This window comes from Acromyrmex echinatior, chromosome 2 (genome assembly GCF_024713525.1).
Source record: "Acromyrmex echinatior isolate Ae372 chromosome 2, ASM2471352v2, whole genome shotgun sequence".
Taxonomy (NCBI): domain Eukaryota; kingdom Metazoa; phylum Arthropoda; class Insecta; order Hymenoptera; family Formicidae; genus Acromyrmex; species Acromyrmex echinatior.
In genome coordinates, this window is record NC_141853.1 from 10,249,699 (window position 1) to 10,267,342 (window position 17,644).

The 17,644-nt window shown below is 29.5% G+C and overlaps 2 protein-coding genes across 2 annotated transcripts in view; one reads left to right on the top strand and one right to left on the bottom strand.

Annotated features, from left to right (window-relative positions):
• Positions 1–6,296: 6,296 nt before the first annotated feature.
• On the top strand, positions 6,297–8,502 carry LOC105148047 (baculoviral IAP repeat-containing protein 7-B). Its single transcript, XM_011059512.2, has 3 exons — positions 6,297–6,476; positions 6,996–7,740; positions 7,900–8,502. The coding sequence occupies exons 2-3, from the start codon at positions 7,033–7,035 to the stop codon at positions 8,080–8,082; spliced, it is 891 nt and encodes a 296-aa protein (XP_011057814.1). The 5' UTR covers positions 6,297–6,476; positions 6,996–7,032; the 3' UTR covers positions 8,083–8,502.
• A 364-nt stretch (positions 8,503–8,866) lies between these two features.
• LOC105148048 (FERM, ARHGEF and pleckstrin domain-containing protein 1) overlaps positions 8,867–17,644 on the bottom strand; it is a 36,689-nt gene continuing 27,911 nt past the window's right edge. The window contains exons 12-21 of the mRNA XM_087416657.1: positions 13,885–14,087; positions 13,710–13,799; positions 13,198–13,573; positions 13,008–13,117; positions 12,695–12,835; positions 12,462–12,616; positions 12,036–12,160; positions 11,754–11,914; positions 11,386–11,645; positions 8,867–11,306 (exon numbers count right to left, since the gene is read on the bottom strand). Coding sequence (XP_087272783.1) covers positions 11,231–11,306; positions 11,386–11,645; positions 11,754–11,914; positions 12,036–12,160; positions 12,462–12,616; positions 12,695–12,835; positions 13,008–13,117; positions 13,198–13,573; positions 13,710–13,799; positions 13,885–14,087 — 1,697 coding nt within the window. The 3' untranslated portion in view covers positions 8,867–11,230. The remainder of the gene's footprint in view (positions 11,307–11,385; positions 11,646–11,753; positions 11,915–12,035; positions 12,161–12,461; positions 12,617–12,694; positions 12,836–13,007; positions 13,118–13,197; positions 13,574–13,709; positions 13,800–13,884; positions 14,088–17,644) is intronic.

Consider the following 17,644-nt stretch of genomic DNA (forward strand, 5'->3'; position numbering starts at 1 on the left):
GTCTTTATATCTTGTCTCCCACTCGATCACTCATGCCTTCTTAAAACTCTGAGTACTCCGTTAGAGAGATTGAGAAGCAATAAGAGCAAAAAAGTACGATGCACACACAAGGTTGAGACAATCACCTAATGTGTGATCTTATCCGGGATCTTAGTCGGGAATTCACCTGGACCTGTCATCGTATTTTCTTGTACTTTCGTTTACCTTAATTTCGATGACATAAATAGTTTACATCCTGTTACAAAATACAATGTAAACAATTGTCTTCAGAAAGTATTTTAAGTTAGACGAATGCAATATAGATTGCAATTCTAAAAATAAAAGGTGTACACAATTTACTTTCTTAATTTTTTTCTTTAATTGATTTTTTCATTTCTTGACGTTTCAAAGATTAAGCGTCAGATATGAATAATGCAAAAATATATTGTTTGTAGTTATTCGCGATAACATAAAAAAGTACTGGTAATCCAATGTTAGACCAATCGAATGAATCGACCTTTGTAAAAAAAAAGAAGATAAATATTTAAAAAAAGATATAAGAAATATAAGAATAATTTATGCTAAAACAATAATTTGTATTCTACGGATTAAGTCTATCTTTTCAGAGAAGTATGGAAAATAAAGTAATTTTTTACTTGTTATTTATAGCAAAAATATATTTATTAGACAATTCAAGAAAAGAAGCCTCTAAAAGATCAAGTCATATGCAGAACAAGAGATTTAATCACAAAGAGAAATAAGGATAGAGTAGTACGAAATAAAGACATTTTCTCTTGTTTAATATGATTTACTAATTTGCGAGTAACTTATCATTTATTTACTATTGTTGGGAATGTGTGCTAAATATCCGTTAATAATGTAAATGTTTGGTCGTTGACATTATCAATTTTTAATAATTCAAACAGCCACGAGATGACACATCTTATACTATAAAATATTTACACGAAAGTCATTTGTAGCCTCCAGCTGATTTGTCTTGATGAATCTCAATGTCATTTTACAGATTTATTACCTATGCCAATCGTTAATACGTAATAATATTTGTCAATAATAATTGTGATTTTCCTATTATCACAAATTACTGTGTAAAGAATAAATGTGTAATGTCTGAAAATAAATGTTAACACAAAATTTAGTATTGTTTTTAAAATTTTTATGTTTTCTAATTGAATAATTATAGTAGTAAAATTAAAATCATATATTCGTTGAAGAGTTCATATTTATGAGAGTTTATATTCATTAGAAAGCATAAAGAAAAATATAGCTAATTTAATAGATCATCGTAATAGAATTTGAAAATACATAGGCAATAGAGGAAACAATATCGCAATACTCAAGACATGTTTATTACATGTTTATTTACATGTTTATTTACATGTTATGTAATTTTAGAAAAAAATAAATATAAAATGTAGATATGAATGCAAAACAGCCGATACTACTTTCAACATAAAATACCCATAAGACAGCACATAAAAATTATATAATTCCTATTTTTCCGTAAGTTGTAAGTTCCGTAAGAACGAAATGTAATTTTTTAAAAATTATTAATTTGCATTTTTTATGTGTCTTTACTTAAACTCTTTACTTCGTCTCAATTAGTGTGTGTATAAATGATAATCAGTTGAGTTTGTTCATTTGGATTTCACTTGACCACGCGTGTGTATATATGTATATATATATACACACACACACATATATATATATGTGATTCTACGAAATGTATATTCTGTGAACAGCATATCAATTTATACGCTACGTAAATTAAATTATAGGAAAAATATTAAATAAAAACGTATATATTCTCTTACTACATCCGATAATTAAAACACTTTGGTTATTTATGCTAAAAATTACATTCTGTTAGAACCGCAAATTTCCCGGGATCGATTTGTCTGTATTTTTATGGAACATTGTATAATCGTTTGATGGCACAGCATGCGGTAACCATTAATAAATCTCAAATTTAAAAAATATGATATTTTTTTCAAAAACCTTTTTAGGTTTTATTACATAATCTGAGAATATCGCACGTATTATATATTTCTACATTTTCACATTATCATAATTAAATAAAACGGGGAAAAAATACAACAAATTCTCTCTAATCGCTTTAAAAGATTAAACTGACATATAATCAAAATAGCGAGATAGTTCATGGCTGCCGTCATCAAAATTTTTTGATATTTTCTCGATGCAATGATTTATGATTTGCATACTTAGCATAAAATAAACAACATAATACAAGAAGATATTCATTTAATAAACTAAACTCGCAAACTGTTGTTAAAGTCTGTGTGTAAAAGACGCCATGCGCCGATAAATTAAAAGAATCTATGATAACTTCCATTTAATGTTTAAATACTGACTCAATCGCTGTGTATATGCTTGAATACGCAGTTTAAATTTCCATAAAATGCAAATAATAAATCGTGATACGGAGGTAAATAAATCATTAAAACTATTCTTAAAGTGTATATAATCATAAATCTTTTATCTCGCTGTCTGAATAGAGAACAAAAGCTTCTACACAGCCACTTTTCTTGTGCAAAAATACATAGTCAATAAAAATTTCATTTTTAAAGTAAAGAAAATATAAAGATTTAAAAATTTACAGGCTACTATGTTGTTTTTCTCAGATTAAAAAAGGTCAAATTAAATAGAGATAAGTAATTATCTTTAAACTTATTTTGTTTAATTTTTGTATCGTTAGATGTATCTAATAAATGTTTAAAGAACTTTATGCCTCGTATAAAATACAATAGGATTAACAAATGATGGATTTATCGCTAATCTGACAGTTTTTATCAAGAATGCGATTATAATACTTTTTTAAATAATTATATTCGTTTATTCATTATATGTTCATTATATTGTGTTTTTTTTTTGTTAGTGTATATCTTGACAAATATGAATAAAATACAACAAATAAACAAAATTCAGATATAATTAAAAAATATCTACAGATATTAATAAAGCAATGTAAAAAATTTTTTTAATATAGATAATATTTATAAAAAGATATTATAATATAAGTATAAGACAATTATAATAGTTTATCTTCTCAAATCTACCGAATTCATTTTTTGTTTAATATTGATACTGAATGTAAATATTGATACTGAATGTAAATAAAGTTTTTAAAATGTATTTTCAGACACACTGGCTCATAAGTATCCTTCTACATTTAAAGTACAAATATAAAAAGAAATTATAAAACAATTACTCAAAAGTAAAATAATACAAATTATTATAAATATTAATTAAATAAATATAAGATAAATAATCTTAAATTTAATGCTAATAAAAAACTTCTTTCCGAAGTTGCCATGTACGTTGACAAGGTAATAGATGATATTGGATTTCTCCAACGATTGCCTTCGCTGATATCGATGCAACAACTATCGAGTATCATTTATCATCTTCGATATCCTGGAGAACATGTAGCCACGGAATTTCCACACATCTTTTTCTTAAGAGATGAAATAGATACTTATCAATCAGCTCTTAATTTCCGGCAAGAACATCAATTAGAACGTATTTTGTACATGCAAGAAAAACGAGTAAAAAAAGAATAAATATTACGAATGATAATTACAGATTGTGACCACAACTACATTTAATTCCCGGTATTTTCTTGCGTTATCGCGGATAACATTATATACTTCTAATTCATACTAATTTAACATTGTATAATCTTCGAAATGTTAAGAATGAGAAAAAAAAATTAAGCAAGTAATTTATATCCCCTTTTTTAAGTTGTAGTTAAAACAGTGCGCAAATGGAACACTTTTGTATAGAATAAGATAATAATTAGCGTTTGTTTAATTACATCATTTGATATAGGTTTTTTATCTGACTAATATTTATCTATTTCTATCAACAGTACCAACATAGTTTAATTTTAATCTCAGATCAATTAACTCTTCTTTTTGTTTTATTCTAAGAACAAAGTGAAGAGTAAGTTATAACTTTAAACTCTCGATTCAATTTCTTAACTTATTGTTTATCTTTTTCAGTAAATTTAACCGAGATTAAAGTTAATCTTACATTGATGGCACTGGACTTGTCCAACATCTTAAAAAGTACTTTCTGCTTTTACAAATATCAAAAGTTTTTTTTCTTACCATTAATTAGAAATTTTTAACTTCATCTCCGTGTAATCACGAAACATGTTTTTTTCGTCGAAAATTATTCTGAGAGCAATTCTATTGCAATTATTGAAAGTAACAAAAACATGTATCGGTAATAACTATACTTATATTAATAGTAGAATTTGCGAATAAAAGAAAAGATGTATCATTATCTAATTTTATAAAAGATCAATTTCATCAATAATAGAATAAAAACATTTGTGTTGACTCTTGAATGAAACAATAAACGGCCTTCTTTTCGAGATTTTATTACGTATTTCGGCCTCTATCTCGCGCGTCAGGTTACATGCTTATTCATCAGCACACGTGAACGGCTTGTTAAATTCCCTTGATTCACCATATTTGCTGTGAGATCGTAATTAAGAAAAAAAAACCGCTTTTATGCCAAAACTCATTAAGTTCATTACCGGTAGAGCGGACCAGAAACGGTTTAACATTATATGCAGTTTTTTTCTCACGTTTTACGCATACGTGCTATTTACGATGCTACCGCATATTTTCGATCATGAAGCTTATATACTCGTAAAGATAAATGCACGGCTACATCAGCGGGATCATTACGAATTTTTATTTGTTTTACCTTGTTATGGGAATCATCTGCTCGGAAAGACCGTCTCTCATGAATTAACGTCAAGAGACGTTATTTCCCGAGAGATTAAATATTAATTTTAACACACAATGTTCCGATATTATCGAATATTCTTTTGCAGTCGCTAAATCATTTTTTTTTTTACAAAATCGAGAAATCTTTCCGTACTTTCCAATATTTATCTCGACATTTTTTATATCCTTATAAAATTTATGAAAAGTAAACAATTTAAAATATACAAAATTAAGAAAGTCTTCGATAGCACAATGAATTAAAATTTCAAATGAGTATCTATAAAGGGCAATGAGAGCCAAGAACGCTGTCAGTGCACAAAAATCTGTTTTATATTGAACGAATCAATTATAATTTAATTAAAACTCCAAACGTTTCGGTTCTAACAGAAAAATCTTTAGTGGGCAAACAATTTACAATTAGTCAGTATAGTGTAGTAACTCTTGATTAATTGTTTCAAAATTTTTTATGCTACTTTGTCTATTTTTTGAGTATATCTAAATATATTTTATTTATAAAATATTAAAAAATGAAGCTGCAACACCGCAAATAACAAAGGTGGCGATGTGAGTTGCTAGCACATAGCTCCTATTATATTGATCCGAAACAAACAGAACAAACTTTTTTAAAGTTAAAATTTGTCGTATGTTTGAAAAAAAGATTTAAATTTTTCATGAAATTTTCATTGAATTTTGCAATAAATAAGTATTTTTTTAAAATAATTTTTATAAACATTTAGATTCACATAGAAGCTAATTATATAGTTTAATTGTATCTACAATTTGAAGAGGATCAGTTAAATAGTTTTTAAACTATCTTGTACGTCAATTTTAAAAATAACGCTTTGAGAAAAACGCGTTCAAAGTTTTGAAAGATAAAAACTATATGATTTTATTCGTATTCTGCGTGTAACCACCTAAGCATCTTTGAAGTTAATTGACACTCTCCAAAATATCTGGTCAGTAGATATTTCTTCTCTATTTGAGCAGGCAATAATATCGGAGAAGGGATTATGAGAAGATTACAATAGGCGGATCCTTTTGCTCCGAGCGTGCTATATGGCACGCTCTGGTTACGTATATAGATAATAACTCCGCCAATTCTTCAAATTTCGATATAAAATTTTGTCAGTATATTCTTCATATGTTGTACTAATATTTTATGCAAAAAAAGTATATTCTTTTAAGATTGTAAAGGTATTTCCTTCCTTAAAACGGTCTTTATTTTCGCTAAAGAGTTAAAAATGCAAAAGATCCTTAATTTCATGTTAAAATATCACTCGAAATAGAAGAATTCAGAAAGAGTGTGATAGTCCATGAAAGTAGAGTATCAGAATAAGTAAATTATTAGTTAATAAATAAACTCACACCACACACACACAAATTAAATGATATGACATTAAAAGGAAGTTTATATATCAACAAAAATAATTGAAATATATTTAAATTTACAAAACAGAGGAGACAATCAACTATTATGATTTTCACGAAAAGATTAAATATTGAAAAAACATTGTCATCATAACAACTGATTTGACCGACGAAAGATCGAGACGCGAAAAGATCTAGAAAATATTAATTCCTATAAAAGAAAGCGCGCATCCGTACTTGAAATCTTTTATTCGCAGCCTACCACAATTAAACAGATCACCATCTCAATTAGCTGATGACAATCGTGCTTATACGCCGACGTGAATAATTTGTTTGCTGCAATCCAAATTCGTATGTAAATAGTGTAATTACATTAATATAAGTTATTATAAAGTAATATAAGTTATAATATAAATTCGGTAATATAAGTTATAATATAAATGTGATTGTACATTAAACAGTAGAACAGAGTAGAAAAAAGAAAGAGGATTTCGAGCTTTTTATTTCAAAGTCCTCTTCGCCGCTCATTATAGTCATCGAGTTTGCGATGCTCATGCATCTTCAAAAAAATATTTTAAAAACATTTAATAATAATATTAATAAAACATTAATATAGATCAGATATGACTGAAGGTTATACTTAAATCAAATCAAATTCATAATTGATGCGAAATGGTTTTTTTGCGGGAAAAATCAATTTTAATACGTTAAACATATTGTCGTTATGACAGACTATGTGTATGACATAACATTTTTTTCTACACATATATTTCTTTTACAAAAAGATGAAAGTGAGAGAGAGAGGGGGGGGGGAGAAATATTAATATAATAAATTATATAAATTTAATGATATATTTTTTTTCTTTACAGCTGAAATATTGATTTTTACATATCTAATACTATAAAGATGACTACTACCAAAGATTATCGATTAGAGTCTGTCCGTTTGGACAGCTTCAAAGACTGGTCGAACTTATGGATAAAGCCAGAAGAACTCACAGCGGCTGGATTTTATTATACGGGCGAAAGCGACAAAGTAAAATGTTTCATGTGTGAGATTGAATTAATTAAATGGAAACCAGGAGACAATCCGATAGTCAGGCATAAACTGAACTCTAAAAGATGCGATTTTATTAATAATATTTCATGGGAAAAAGTACCGATCGATATGGATCCTAGCACAATTCCTGCATCTAGTCCTGAAGGAGTAGACGAATGTGGAATATACTGTGAGGAGGTGTTGAAGATTATTGCAAACCAGCATTGCGAAGAAACAGCAGACAGAATAAATTATTGGCTGAAACATCTTCTGTACCATACAGCCTCAATACCGAAGTATCCCCAATACATTAATTATGCTGTTAGATTAGCATCGTATAATAGATGGCCTAAAATAAAGTCACAAGCTGAAAAACTAGCAACTGCTGGATTCTATCATTCGGGAAATAGCGATAAAATAGTAACATGCTATTACTGCGGTGGACAATTAGAGAATTTGGACCTGGACGATGATCCTTGGATAAAACATGCCGAATGGTTCCATCACTGTCTTTTTCTAGTTCTAACTAAAGGAACGGAATTTATAAATAACGCTATTAAGACACCGTGTATCAAAGTAATAAGCAAATTTAATAAAATATATGTATTGTTATTGGAATTATGCAATTTGTATGTTTTAAATTAATATTTTAATCTATTCATAAAATTATGAAATATAATTTTATGAAATTGTGCTGAATGCAATAATCAATTCCAAATCGTTTAATTTTTTTAGAAAAAACTTCCGTCTGTAGTTGATACAGATACAGTGGAAGAGAAATTTGATTTTGAGAAAACTGATAATGGGAATATTGCTAGTGGAAGCTCTCGAAATTCAATTAATGCTGAAAAAGGAAAACCTAATTTACTTAATACAGAAGCAAGTGATGTATCGGATGAAGCCAGCAACAAGGAATAATCTGTTTAAATACAGACTGATAAGATTATACAGAATGTAAAATTATGCAGAATTTGTTGTAGTAGAAAACAACAAATCTTATTTATGCCATGCTATGCATATATTTTTTGGCGTGTGAAAAATATGCGACAGATTTGAAAAAAATGTGTATGTGGTGAGAATATTAAATGTACTTCAAAAGCGAATATATTGTAATATCTTTAGTTTTTGTGCTAAATAATCTGTGGTTTTTTATAAAATTTTTCACTTATTGACACTTCAAGCAAAACTAAATTATCATTTAATTTTGCTGATTCATATAGTATACTGAGTAGATATGAATTAAAAAAATAATTTTAATTCTTTTTATCTCAGTATTTAAATAAAAAAATGTATGTTTTTTTTAAATGATAGAACACCGATTATTGAAGCTAATTTATATATAGCTATTATTGAATTTTATATAGTATCGAATTTTGTTTAATTTGTAAGTTTTTATCGAGATAGATTACTGAAATTGTAAATAAATTGACATCATTGGAATCGATATGAATAAAAGTTGATATATGTATTCATCGATTTTTTCTGGAGATGTTTCAGACATACTGTGTACCTTCATCTTTATTGTACATATATATATATATATATATATATATATATATATATATATATATATATATATATTCCATAAGAATCATATAATAAAACATTTGCTAATCTGTACAGTTTCGTAACCTCTATCTCTTTCGAATATCTCATCAGAAAATAGCAATCATTATCAGCTAGAAAAAAAATGTGAGAGTAATCACATTGATATATGTTTATTGCAACAAAACATGATAATCATAGTACATAATTATGACATTCATTTGTTACATTCGCTTGTTTATCTTAGTTGCAAGAAATAATTTAAAGATAAATATACGATGTAGGTGAATAACTGAAATAGAGTTATGGATTATTTCGATATCGAGATCAACAGTTTTAGCCAAAAAGTAATTTATTAGGATTAGAAAGTTATTTTGAGACACATGCTGTATAGAGGATATACATTTATTTGGGTGAACACTAACATACTATAACTTACGTACTTGTGTAAATTGTCTAATGCACTTTAATTTGATTAGAATGTATTTCGGTCTTTTTCTATTTTCGATCTATTGTTGTACCTAAATGTTATACTATCGTAATTTCTCATCATTGTAGATATAAGACTGTCCTTCTGGAATTGCATTCTTTGCGATTAAAATGAGGCAAATATCTACACTTTAACATATTAATATTTGAATTTTTTATTTTATTTACGAATATGTATCTGTTAGATTATTGAACACTCAGAAAGCATTGTACATCAATATTTAACGAGGCAAAGGTACTTTAGGGATACTATTGATAATTTATTTTAAGTAAATTTCTACATAGATATGTCTTCATAAAGCGTTGATTAAATTTTCACTCACAGATTTTCAACCGGGCAGTATATTCTTTCCCATTTTTCTCTTTTCTTATTTTCTCTTTCTTTTTCTCTTTTTGTTTTGCTTCGTCGTTATATATTAATTATAATTTAAATCATACAACAAACAACCTTCTGAAACAAATCCGAAAGATATATTTTTAAATGTCAAAATTAAAAATGTTTTCTGATTAATAAAGCGTAATTCAATAAATCAATACATTCTCATATTTTTAAAAGACTTCTATATAATCTAAATACATCAAGCAAGCTTAACGATTAACTTAATGATTATTCATCTCTTTGATTCATTATTTAGATAGATTATCTTAGGGATTTTGCCAATTAAATAGCTACGTCACACAAAGAAATAGTAAAAATAGATTATGTAGCACTATATTGCCATCTTATAAAAAAAATTTTTGCAGTCTCTTTGTGCAAAAGCTATATCATAGATTGATTCTAAAAAGCACAATGGCACCATTTACTAAAACTTATAAAATCATAAGCATTTCCTTAGAGCTACAATTCATAAACATTTTTCCATTTTACACATTTTGTTAATACGAATTAGATAGTATAAGAGAGAAAAATGTTAACAAAATTATTGTCTTATTTAAAAACGATAATCATTATACAAACAGATTTGATTATAAAATTGGTCCGATATTAATACTAATATGTATAATAATCTTGTGACTGTCATTAAGTTTCGCTTATATTACAACAGAATGTGTTTTCAAAACGCATTATTAATATATCTTAGATTTAACGTTATACCCGTTTTATACTGGATAATAATCGCACAGTAGCAATCAATTATATATAATGAGTAAATTATATGATAAAAACTTTTGTCTTTAAGATAAAATGTTCAAAAATATATTACTTAATATTATATTACTACGCTATTCAACTGCAACTTGTTCGCGCGACTATTGTTCAATAAAGAACAGATATAAAAAAGCTTTATTAAAAAAAACTCTTATAAACGCGAATATATATTTAATATATGTGCAAATTTTATATTTACATATTTATATATATAGTTCTATCTCTATCTCTTTCTATGAATAACATTCTTTATAAATTTGTGACATGACATTGAGATTCTTGTCACTTATGTATATATGCATTATATATATATATATATATATATATATATATATATATATAATGCCATTTTAAAGTTTTATATTAAAAGCATAAATTACATATCAACAAGTCTTGTGACTTATACAAAAAAATTTTTCTATATTTTTTAAAATCTAAATCATTTCCTATATCATTTTTATCATTATATTTTTATATATTGGCATAACAATTTTTAATTATCTTCAAAATTGTGGAGTTCTTTGGAAGAATGACTCAAGTCAAAAAATACAATACTCCAAAGTCATTAAATATTTTAGTTTTAAGTAAATGCTTGCAATATATTACTAGCAAAATAATAGAATAATAGCTTAAAAATAAAAAATATGTAATTAAAGATAAGTTGTTCTTCCAGAAAACTGTATACACAATCAAAATTTATATTATATATAATATCTAAAATATCACCAATTGTGACTCTTAATTTTGTATATAAGGCCAAAAATTTAGACTTTTTTGTTGTATATCATTTTGAAACTATACTTCGTAGCAGGATTCTATAATCTTAACTATTTTTAATCTTAATAATTATTTCGGTAATTATATATCCATGTAAATTTAGTTTTAATACTCTTCTTTTCCATTCATACTAATGGGCATATGACTTTGTTGAGTTGCACTTCGAATGACTTCAATCCATCTGAAAATATAAAGTTATCGTTGTATTTTTCTTTTAAATTTTAACTTTTTAAAATCATAAAAATAACCTGCATATTTACCTCCCAAAAGTGTAATCACTTTCCGCTCGAAAAAAATATACATGGTTTTTGAATTGTAACTTAAATACAAAATCCTTGTTAATTCCATCTTTTTCTGATGGTGTAGAAACAGCATATCCTAATAATGGCAAACAAGCTAATGGGAAGTCATCTTGATGAGATTTGTAGAAGAATAAACAAAAATTAGTAAATACAACCCAAAGCTTTTGCCAACCATTGCTATTCTTGAATTTCCGTAAAAGAAATCCACTAAGCTGGTTCTGAAACAATGTATGTAATGAATATATCGATTTTTATGTAGAATATCCAAGTATAATGACTGATAAGATATCAGTGATACACAAATATTACTCGAAACTTTAACATACTTGAAACGCTCGTAGTTGATCACTGTAACTAATACTTGTATTACGATGCCAACAAACGTGAACTGTAGTATTGCTACGTTGTGAGGCCTTCGCACCTCCGCAACTAGTTCGATCTACTTCTAATCCTACACCATCTCCCACTTCATCGGCTGAACCTAGAACTTTTGCATTAAAAAAAAATCTTAGAAGTAATCTTCTTTCATTAAAAAAGAATGCTATGATGAAATATTCTTTCACTCAGTACACTTCAAGTTTATATTGTTTAATTTAACAGTCACTTACTACAAGATTTTAAACTTAAATACGGCATTTTCGCATCCGATGCATCGATCTGTATTATAGCCATGTTTAAATCATCCATCCATCTCTCTTTCTCTTCTTCGTTGCTTGCTGCAACTGTTAATGATCTGCAAAAATAAAATCATTTAAATTTTATATCTTCTTTTACTTTTGTTATGTTTTTAATTTTAATAGTATAACATTGAAAATATTTTAATTTCTATTCCTTAAAATATCTTTAACACGACTGGCTCTTCCGAGTTGAAGTCACAATCATACTGATCATTAATAGCACGCGTGCTTCAATAAAATCAGTTTAGCTAGTTGACTTCTGAATAACGACCTTTTAATGACTAGTATCTTGTAGTATATTTTACACTCTATTATCTCTTCAATTGTACAATGTAATTCAAAGCGTTTGATATTTACTGATTTCCTTGTCCATCGATAATAAAAGCAAAATCCGTTCCAGTCTTATTATCTGCATCTTGAATCTTCATTCCTTTCAATGGTAGTTGGCCATGCACACGAAAACATTGCGTTGGTTGTTGGGTACGGAATGTATACAGTAATACGTCTGAGAACTGAAAAAAAAACGCGATATTAATCTGTTATCAGAATTATCAAATTCACATTCAATAAGAAATATATAGCATACTTACCAAGAAAAACATACGCTGTTGAAAACCTTTACGGCTGTACTTCTGTAGGCATCCTTGCCTGATAAACCTTCGTCCTTCTTGTACTAGATTATCAAAACCAGTAATGTCTCTTTGCATTTCGCATAACTGCACTAGATTTTCCTACAATGGTATACAATAAAAATAAAAATTAAAAATAATAAATATAAAATTGATATAATTGACTTTACTGTGAATTAGTGGAAAAACAATCAGTACTCTCATAATTCAGATCCATTCATTTTATTTATTAAGTTTTTGTATCAATCAATTCTAATTGTCCTAATTTTCTTACCGCTTGATTTATAATCGTGAGTCCCTCGAGCAATGTTTCGCCGAGTCTGTCTCTCGCTGCCAAACAATCCTCAAAATCGGTATGATCTTTTGGATAATGATCCAGTAATCCTAAAAGAACATCACTTTGAGAAATTAAGAATTATCGGTGTACACGTTGCAAATCTATAATCTGATTTCGGATTACTCACTGTCAATAATACTGTTATAATGCAATAATCGTTGTAGAGGTTTCAAAAGGAATGAAGATAATGGCAGATAGCAATGCTTCTGCGATTCGAAATCACGGCAGAGCTGGTCGAAACGTCGCGACGTTCGCATAGAGTATTCCATTTTCTCCAACACCGGGATGAGATTCTCCAGATATTGGTCGTAGAGAGGCAGAATGTTTAGAAGCGTATTGTATAAAAAGTCACCGATATTGTGACGAGCGTTGCTCTCCCAGCGTGCCAGCCGTGCCTCCATTTCTTGAAGGCAGGGTCCATGTACGTCGGCGAGTAGCTCGATTAGAGACACTACTGTCTCCCCTTCTAATGCCGCTTCTCTAGAAACTTCCTCGCGGAACCACTGCACATGAATATAAATCACAACTTAAAATTTGTGAGTCTTCTTTCTGTTTCTCTGAATATAGGACACCTTCTAAACTGAATGTATTTCAACTGACGTGTTTTCCATCTCTGAAACAAAGTACAGTTTCACATACCACATTAATAACATCCAAATCCTTCTTGTAAGTTCGTTCTGTCATGAGGAGCTCCTTAGCTATGTAATAAGCTTTATCGGTTGGCCATCTCTACGGATAGAAAAATAAGTCTTGGTTACTGTTTCCCTGTAAAGAGTTATCGTTGAAACAATATGTCGATTATCAATAAATCTACCTTTGTTTTTCTGACTTCTGTTTCTTCTGCTTCCCCGTTTCGTATATTTTTTATCGGGCTGAGATCCGGTGAATTTACGACGCTCGCATTGTTCATCTCAACTCCGCCATTCGTTGTTCGTTTATTCGGCGATTTCTCAGCAGTATATACAGAATTATTATTTTCTCGTTGATTAGATATCTCCTGCTTTTCAGCTTGAACACCTGTAAATAAATATCAGTTAGATACCCTGAAAGAAATAAAAATTAAAAAACACGGAATTAAAAAAAGAGATAAAATAAGTGTTGATGAAACGTCAGGGAATAAGTAATAAAGATTTAATACATATGTATACACAAGGGATCCCAAAACTGGTGGTAAGTGAGAAGGGAATGGTTCTACATGAAAAAATAAGTTGAAAATGTAGAATAAACTTTTTTTATACGAAGCTATTTTTCTGCAAAACAAAGCCTCGTATAAAAATTTTACTGTCTATTTTTTTACTTATTTTTTATGTACAATTATTCTCTTCACGGCTGTACTATCGATCAGTTCTGGAACATCCCGTATATGTACAAGGTGTTCATTGTAACCCTTTTTTGTAACTGTCGCAAATAGCTAAAAAATGATTATTACAATAAACATCGTTACAGAAGAACGTATATATAGGCACGCATGCTACAGTGCACTATCTATATCTGTTCTTTTTTTATTGTGATTTTTGCAAAATTGTAAATAAATATTGATAGCTGATTCAAATGCAACATAACGTTTGGGAAAATTAATCGATGAATCGGTGGCATATTTATAACAAGTGTCTATAACATTTGTACTAACTTTATGTGAACGAACAGTTACTTTCGATATGTTATACAGACATCAAGAAATTTATAAGTAAGAATTAATCTCTACTTTTAATCCAGCAAAAGAATAAATTTTTAACATCTTTATCGTAGCCTCTGTTCTAAGAGTTTTTCTTATCTTATTATCAATTACCATTTAGCGGCTTTATTAGGCGGATGAGTTATATATAAATATTAAAATGTATTTCAATGTATTTAAATAAAGACAAATAATGTTCTGCGAATATCTCAGTGAGATGCGTGCAGTATTTCTAATTCGAGAATAAAAAAAAAAGATCGATCCTCTTTGCGCAAATCATGGTATAAGGGTAATGATGCGAGTGAAGAGTGCAGATAATGTCGAGTAAGCTATTTTAATAAACAAATGAGACATCAAAGTCAGCGTATATGCGGTTTCATTCCTATGAAAATTCATGCCCAAGTACGTCTATGAAATATCGTGCTCCAATTCACAAGCAGCTAATAAAATGATTAGAAGCCGGATCAAGTTAATACTAAGAATCCATAATGTAACAATATTCTACATATTATTCCACTTAATGCAAAATGCATGCGGAAATAAGAAGCATCATATCGAGATCGCACGATATTCGCAATGGGCGAACGGAAATTCCTCAGCAGCGAGAAAATCTCCGATCGAACTCGGCTTCCTCCGAGAGGAAGATAAAATGTAGTGAAAACAACAGAAAAAGATATATGTATGCGGTAGGAATAAGCTATTTCGCCTATACTTTGCTTCGATTATAGTGACGTAATGATCATTCAAATACGAGTGCGGACTTGTAACGCATTTGCATGAATCTCTGAAACCTTGAAAATATATTTCTCTAGCCTTCGAGCGCGATAATTAATAGCCGTATTACTTTCAGGCTTATACAACGTGTGAAATGTGACTTCAAGGATGCTTTGATACTTTCACCTTGATCCTGAAACACGTGACTTATTCTTTACCATGCATTCGTCTTGAAAAATCGTTTTTATTGTTAAGAACGTACACTTACTGAATTATTTTTTTCTAAATAACTTTCAAAACTGCAGCAAACTCTTCAAATGAGGAGTACACGTAGATCTGTTTATGGATTATGCAAATGCGACAAAAAGCCGAGACTAAATAGGAATTCGTGCTATTTCAGTGATTCGTGAAATAATGGCGAAGAGAAAGAAACTGTAATATCCACAATTAAGACAATTAGGCATTGTAAAGGGGATTACTCACACGTAGTGTCATCCGTGTCGAACGACGAATCCGGCATTGCGATAAAGAGATACGGCATGAAGAACGGAAAAAAAGAAGAAAAAAGAAAAAAAAAACAAGAAGAGGACAGGCCACGTTGCATACGGGGAAGGAGAAGAAAACGAAGAAATTCAATATTCAATTCAGTAAAAAACAATAGATAAAACGAGGCAGAACAGCAATGCTGTGAATCTCTCGGACCCGAAATTAAAATGTCAATCTGATCGCATGTGGATAACGAAAAACGAGGGCGGGAGGAGAAAATGAATATTTTTTAACGAAAAAAAGGAGAGAAAACGAAGATATTCATCCAGAAACCAAAGTGAAATTACTAATGCAGATCCGACATGTGACTTTGTATATAATTTATTGTTATCATAATTAATGTATCAATAATCAATGTACAATAGATTCCCTACGCTTGGAATACCGATCTTCGTCCTTCGGACGTCGGTAATTCCCCCACGTCCCTCCATCGAGCTGTGCCTCGATATATATCGTTCGAACACAATTAATCGGTCGATATATCGAACGACCGACGAGACGGCGCACCTCAACTGGGGGAATCACCGCGTAAAACAGATATATTTTTTATATATATATATATATTTATATATTTATTTTTATATATATATAGCGTTAACAAGTACGGTATATCGATAAACGATCAAAAAGTGTTACACAAATTACAAACGGGGGATAAGGGATGGGGGGAGCGTTACGCCGACACGACGGATACCTCGACGTGTATCCTGCTCTAATTATCTTGTCCATCGCATTTCGTTCCGACCTTTAAATCGGGTCCTAATTGTACGCAATTATATTTACCTACGCATGCATACGCGGGTGTGCGCGTATACAAGATGTCTTACCGTTATCAATTGACGCCTCAGATATCGTAGGATTAATTAAGAAGAAGAGCAAAAGTTATGGAGTTGTTTCGATAAAATTTAAAAAATTATTTTTTTTAATTCTCAAAGAAAGAAAAGAATGCGTTGAGAGAGAGAGAGAGAGAGAGAGAGAGAAATAAAAGTTAGTGGAATCTCCTGTCTGAGCGCTTTTTATTTCGATGAAAAGATGAATTTGAGTTTAATGAAAAGATAGACTTTCATAACCGAGCTATCAAACAAACAAAAATAAAAAGAAGATATCTATGGCTAAGACAGCCGGTAGGACATTCCGTATACGAACGTCGTATATTTCGAACGCTCACAAATCGAAGCAAAAGTCAGTTGACACGCGAGTAACGTCGTCTTTGCAGACCGGAAACGGAAGATGAGCGAGCTCGAAGTTACGTTGGGATGACAACGATGTGTGATTACCGTCCAGTCGATGATTCTCTCAAGGACTCCTTTATTGCTAGTCTCGTAAGCCATTAGAAGAGACGAAGCGTATTTAATAGTAAAAAAAAGACGTCAAAATTAATTAACACGAACTGGAAGACAAATAATAGTTTCAACGAGAATATTGCGTGAAATTAACACTTCGCGATCCTATTGGAATTTCATATTATCGTTATTAAAATCGACAGTCTTATAAAAACGTTTGACACTGAGAGATCGAGGTGTAAAAACATAATGCTTACGTTATAATTTGCGACAATATAGAAAAAATTGTCGGCTTAAAATACAAATATCAAGCTTTATCATTGATAAAGTTTAAAGCCGAATCACGTTTGGATACG